Source organism: Manacus candei, unplaced genomic scaffold (genome assembly GCF_025592945.1).
Source record: "Manacus candei isolate 608988 ecotype Guabito, Panama unplaced genomic scaffold, ASM2559294v1 h1tg000046l, whole genome shotgun sequence".
NCBI classification, from domain to species: Eukaryota; Metazoa; Chordata; class Aves; order Passeriformes; family Pipridae; genus Manacus; species Manacus candei.
Genome location: NW_026138094.1, coordinates 1,238,722 through 1,244,833, shown reverse-complemented (window position 1 = coordinate 1,244,833; position 6,112 = coordinate 1,238,722). Strand labels below are relative to the sequence as shown.

Here is a 6,112-nt window from a genome sequence, read left to right as displayed (position 1 = left end):
ACCCGAAGGATCATCCAGTCCCATTCCCTGCCATGGGAAGGGACACCTTCCACTAGACCAGGTTGCTCCAAGCCGCGTCCAACCTGTCCTTGGACGCTTTCAGCGATGGGGCAGCCACAGCTTCTCTGGGCAACCTGTGACAGTGCCTCACCCCTTCACATGGAAGAATTCCTTCCCCATATCCCCTGTAGCATGCGGATCCCGGGTGTTCGCGGGGATCGGGGCGGCCCCCGCGCTGCCATTGGCGGCTGAGGGCGCGGCGGGGCCGGGGCGGGGCCGGGCAGTGCCGGGATGGTGCGGACCAAGGCGGACCAGCGCGGCGGCGCCTTTCGCAAGGGTGCGGGACGGGGGATGGAACGGGACGGGATGGGACGGGATAGGACGGGACGGGACAGGACGGGACGGGACGGGACAGGACAGGACAGGACAGGGGGAAAAGGGGACCGGGTCCCGGGTCCCGGGTGCCGCCGCTGATCGCCCGCTCTCCCCGCAGTGTTGGGCGCCCGCGCTCCCCGGAAGGCGCTGGGCCCCGCCAACCTCAACGCGGGACCGCCGCCGCCGGCCAGGAAGGGTGAGCCCCTTCTCTTTTCCTTTTCCTTTCCTTTTCCTTTTCCTTTTCCTTTTCCTTTTCCTTTTCCTTTCTCCTTTCCTTTTTCCTTTCCTTTCCTTTCCTTTCCTTTCCTTTCCTTTCCTTTCCTTTCCTTTCCTTTCCTTTCCTTTCCTTTCCTTTCCTTTCCTTTCCTTTCCTTTCCTTTCCTTTCCTTTCCTTTCCTTTCTTTTCCTTCTCCTTTCCTTTCCTTTCCTTTCCTTCTCCTTTCCTTTCTCCTTTCCTTTCTCCTTCCCTTTCCCTTCCCTTTCTCCTTCCCTTTCTCCTTCCCTTTCCCTTCCCTTTCCCTTCCCTTTCCTTCCCCTTCTCCTTCCCTTTCCCTTTTCTCCCTCTCTCCGTCCTTCTTCCCTCTTTTTCCCTCCCTCCTTCCTTCCCTCCCTCCTTCCCTCACTTCTTTTCCTCTCTCCTTTCCTCCCTCCTTCCCTCTCTCCTCCTTCTTTCCCTCTTCCCTTCCTTCCCTCCCTCCCTCCTCTTCTCCTCTTCTGCCTTCCCTCCCTGCCTCCCCTCCTCCCTTCCTCCTCCCCTCTTCTTTTCCTGCCTCCCTCCCTCCCACTTTTCTTCCCTCCTTTCTCCCTCTCTCCTTTCCTTGCTTCCCTCCCTCCTTCTCTCCATCCCTCCTTGCTTCCTTCTTTTCCCGCTTCCCTCCCTCCCTCCCTCCCATCCCGGTGTCTGACGCCCTCCCCGCAGGTGACCGGCGCCCCGTGGGGCTGAACCCGGTGTGTGTGCGGCCGATCCCCGCCTGGCAGAGGAGCATCGGCGAGTTCCTGCAGCTCCCGCCCAAGGAGAACCGGGCGCCCGACGGAGCCATGCCCGGGAGCAGCGGCCTAGGGTGCGTATGGGGGGAGGCACAAATCCCTACAATTAGAGGAGAGAAGGAAGTGCAGAAGTGTCGCCCCGTGGGGTAACGGGAAGGAGCAAAGCACAACGTGGAAGGGCAGGTTTTTTACGCCTGGGGAGTTTCGGGGGTTGGTTGTGCCAAAATTAAACTTAACGTTCACTTCCTTTAAAAAAAAAAAAAAAAACACCAACTGAGGCTCCCTGGAGTGTGGCAGAGAGCAAAAACCATCTGCAGGGCTGTCGTGGGGCAGCTGGGGCTCTGTGGTGCTGCTATAATGTGGATTGTCAGAGAGTGGTCTGGGGGGTGATATCAAACAGCAAAACCCTGGCACTTCCAAATAATCCCAAGAGTGACATTCCTGGGGGCCTGAGAGGGTGGTGTTGGTGTCCTTGGATGATACAAGTTGTGGTTAGTGTTCCTCCCTGACTGCTGTGAAACTACAATTTGTGAAGGAGCAGGTGACTGCTGAAAGTTGACAAACTTTCCAAACTCCAAACGTTTGTATCCTAGTTTCCAGCAAGGTCTGGCTAAGTGCAGCATCTGTCTCCAGGGACCTCGGGCGGGGGGGGTATGAGTGGGGTAATTGGTAGCTTAGGCAAGTTCTCAGTGCTTAGACTTAACTTCATGTGCCTACAAAGCACAGCGATGTTTTGGAAAAGCTTAGAAGAGCACTAAGCCACTTCCATGGGCCAGAGAATTGCTTTTCCAAGCTGAAACCTCAAAAATTAACTTCTATTCTGCCCTACTGACTGAAAACATGGCAGTATAAAATACTGTCTTACAGACACTGTTTCCAATTCTCTGTTGAACCTCCATTTTTCCACCAAATGTAGATATTCCTAAATTACCTGGGGGGGAGAGGCATAAGAATCAGCCTGGAATTGTCCTGCAGGACAGGCAAACAAAGGCTTTTAAGTGCATCCTATCTCTTGGTGAAACAGAAAATGTGGTGAGAAGAGAACACAGAGTGTCCCCATACAAAACAGTTTGCAGCTTCCAAGTGTGTTCTGGAAGAAGCAAGAGCTGTACTCGCTCAGCTGCACAACCTCTTTGGTCAGTAAGTTAGGTTGAAACTCAGGTGTGAAACGGGAGTTATGCAGCTTCCAAACAAAGGTGTGGAACCTGCGTGTGGCCCTCTGGGTCAGGAACACACAGAGACCGTCCAGGGATATTTTGATGTGGGATGTTTTCTTTCCCATTTGAAAGGAAAGTCTGTGCTGATCATGTGGGCTCACAGCCCTTGGGATAAAGCAGCTTCTGTCAGTCCCGAAGCCTCAAGATGCTGTCTGGGGCTAATTAATGTCATTTAGGTGACTCGGGCTCTGGGAAAAGGGCTTTGTTGGCCTTTCAAACCTTTGATTGAGTTCTGTTAATGCTTTTGAAATGCTTCTTACAGAGCTCGGCCCCTGCCACCGGATCCTGCCGAAGATGGAGAGTCCTCTGAGGAAGAGTAGACATGATCTGACCTCAGTTTTCGTGATAAAGTTCTCCTCCTACTTGAGCTGGTTTTTGTACATTTTTATAGTTTTTTATAATTTGTTATGGCTTACATTTGGCTGTTGTACAGGACTAAAAGTCTGAGAGACAGCAGCAACACTGTGGAGAAATTAATTTATACATTTTGGCACTTAGCATTCAGTGTAAATCGTTGGTTTAGTTTTTATCTGGTTTTCCTTGAGTTCCTCGGTGCCTCCTGCATGTCAGGCAGCTTTTATCTTTCATCTTCTGATTGCCTTTTTCTTGTCCAGGACTTGCATGGCCGTGGTTGTTCTGTTTTTAGAAAGCAGATCCTTATTTTTTTTAATACATTGAAGCCTTCTGAGCACACACCACTGTCGAGTCTTTATTGAAAAAGCTGTTAATGAAGATTTCTTTGTCCAGAGATGGGAAACAGGATTTGGAAAGACCCTGGTGAGGTGGACGGGCAGCTGGCACTTGCTATGATTAGAGGTGGAGTTTAATTAAAACAAACGGGATTGTTCTAAAGAATCAAGACCCCAAAAGCTTGGAGAGCAATAAAAGGCTAAAACTAAATTAAACTTGTTGCTGTGAAGTGCCTGAGGCTCCCACACAACTTTTAGGGTAATTTATAGGAAAAAAGCGAATGGGGTCTTGTGGTGGGTCTTAATCTTGAGAGTTCTGCTTCTGCTCTTAGAAGCTCTACAAATGATCAGAGTAGCGTTGAGTGGATAAAAAGAGGAATTTATGAGATCTAAATTTGAATTTAGCACATGAGGAGAACTTAGTGGCAGCTCTAGTAGGTCAGCCTGGTGTGGTTATGGTGGGGAAAGTGGTGACTGCTGTCAAAGCCTCTTCCTAAAAAGTCTACGGATAAAAAGGAGGGATGTCACAGAAAAGCAGTTTGAGTTGGTTAAATGAGAAATAGCAAGTGATGATTTCTCTTTAAGAGAAATTTTTGGAACTTTTGTCAGTTAAGGGGAATAAGCTCATGGTAACACGCTGTACAAACCACAGACTTCTGTACCCTGACATAACACAAAACATCATCCCAGTGCCATGTCCCACAGCCGCAGCAGCACCGTGGGCAGCTCTTCCTTTGGCCATTTCACCTTCCAAATCAGCTGTATCCTCAGTCTCCATTTCTCCTCTGAAACTGCCTGGGAAACAGCCAAGGCTGTTGGGCTCTGATCAGATCTGCTCATCCCCTGACTCCCCTCTGGGGTTATCCATGTTTAGTGCCCCGGGAGGGCTGTGAACGTCAAGGTGGGGAGGGGAGAAGGATGATGAGCTGCTTGTGCTGGAGTTACATCAAGGCTGCTCTCCCAGGTCAAGGAGCAATAGCTGGTGGAGACCTGAATCACAGAATCCCAGAATAATCTGGGTTGGAAGGGACCTTAAAGATCATCTTGGTCCAGAGGGCAGGGTTAAATGGGATGTTGGGAAGGAATTCTTGGCTGTGAGGGTGGGGAGGCCCTGGCCCAGGTTGGCCAGAGAAGCTGTGGCTGCCCCATCCCTGGAAGTGTTCAAGGCCAGGCTGGACGGGGCTTGGAGTAGCCTGGTCTAGTGGAAGGTGTCCCTGCCCATGGCAGGGGGTGGAACAGGATGAGCTTTAATGTCCCTTCCAATCCAATCCAGTCTGTGATCCCGATATTTTTAAGCGTCAATACCCCGGGCTGACGATAGATGTCAGCAGCCTCTGCAGCTCCGAACGGGGGCTCTGCCAGGGACCAGGGCAAGGCTCGTTCTGCCTTGGACCAGTTTATTTACTTAGGCAATGTGCAGGGAATATATAAATGTATGGATGACAGACTGGAATTGCTCATTTCCTGAGAGTCTGTGTTATCTCACCAGGTAAGGAAGTGGCATCAGCAAAATCACCCACCGTGCCGCCAGCTGAGTCCCTGTGTCCTGCTTAAACCCAGCAGTGCTGGAGGGACAGGGGTGGGCAGTGAGGGGAACCTGCTCCCCCAGCAGATTTTATACCCATCCCAACACACGGAGTTTTCTGTCAATATTCCAAATTACTCATTTGACCCCTGATCTTGAGAATGTTGCAGCCTTGAGAGCACTAATGAGCAATAAACTGTCCTCAGCTGAGCCCCCCACCCACGCTCGAAGGTCCTTTTGACCCAGGCTGGGGACACCCAGACTTTTCCTGGGGGATGTTGGATGTACCTACATCACAAAGGAGAGCTCAGGGGTTCACTGCTGGCACAACTGGACGTGTGTTTCTGCAGGAGCTCGTGGATGCTCTGAAAGCAGCTGCAGAGTGAGCACACAAAGTGTTTAGGAGATGAGATGGAAGTGTTTAGGAAATAAGAATTCCTGAGGGTCCAATATGTTGGATTTTAAAGCTTAGGGGGCAAAATTATCTTTGGGCAAGAGAGAGTGATGGGACAGATGCCATCCTTTCCCATCCCCATAGCCTAAAGGCTTTTCCAAGTAGGGATAATTACAAATTGCTGTTGCTCCAGAGTGGTTTTAGCTTTTCCCAGCAGCCCCCTTCTCTCCTCGTGTCCGAACCAGGCCAGAAGGCACATTTCTGTTGGATGTAGCTGGAAGGAGGGATCTGCTCCTGCTGGAGCGGTGCAGGGGGCAGCTGGGCGGCGGGGACAGCAGATGTCCAAGCCGTGGGGAAGCAGCCGGAGGGGAGGGGGCCGGGCCGGCAGCTGCTGACCTCTCACCCTGCCAGGGGAAATCCAGCGCCAAACCTCGGGGCCTCATCCCCCATGTGAGGGGTTTGCAAAGCTTTTTCTGATTTCCAAGGCTTTTCCTAAAAAAAAAAAAAAAGTCCGATTTGTATCTGTGATTTTTTGCTTCCCACTCCTCGGAGTGAAGCCTCTCTGCCGTGGACTCTGTGAGTCTGTGTTCAGGTGCTGCCTGCTTATGTTAAGAGAGTCACACCAGACTCCCTCTCACACCAGAGTACTATTAATTTTGGTAAATTCAAGCCTGGTCGAGTGTAGTCCTGTGCTGGATTGAGTGATTACAGGGCTGTTTCCATCGGGAGAGAGGATGAGACCCTGGTACCTTCTTGCTCTATGTGGTTGCTCCTCTGCTCTCACTCCTCTGCCAAAAAATGTCCTTTTAGTCTTTGTTTTCCCTTGGGCTTTGATTTTTCCCTCTTTGCACATTATCCAGAAGGATCCGAGGTCTGTGTCTGCAGGGTCCTCCCGCCCACGCTGTCCTGTTGGGGTGGTGCCTCC

The 6,112-nt window shown here is 51.3% G+C and overlaps 1 protein-coding gene across 1 annotated transcript; it reads left to right on the top strand.

The window, feature by feature from the left end:
• Window positions 1–268: 268 nt before the first annotated feature.
• Window positions 269–3,275, top strand: PCLAF (PCNA clamp associated factor). Its single transcript, XM_051796530.1, has 4 exons — window positions 269–337; window positions 494–571; window positions 1,295–1,436; window positions 2,842–3,275. The coding sequence occupies exons 1-4, from the start codon at window positions 292–294 to the stop codon at window positions 2,897–2,899; spliced, it is 324 nt and encodes a 107-aa protein (XP_051652490.1). The 5' UTR covers window positions 269–291; the 3' UTR covers window positions 2,900–3,275.
• Window positions 3,276–6,112: the final 2,837 nt, after the last annotated feature.

Excerpts from the sequence above, each read along its gene's own strand:
- PCLAF (XM_051796530.1), top strand. The coding sequence starts at position 292 with ATGGTGCGGACCAAGGCGGACCAGCGCGGCGGCGCCTTTCGCAAGG. Across the intron at positions 338-493 it reads CGGCGGCGCCTTTCGCAAGG|TGTTGGGCGCCCGCGCTCCC; the intron begins GTGCGGGACGGG and ends CTCTCCCCGCAG. Across the intron at positions 1,437-2,841 it reads CCCGGGAGCAGCGGCCTAGG|AGCTCGGCCCCTGCCACCGG; the intron begins GTGCGTATGGGG and ends TGCTTCTTACAG.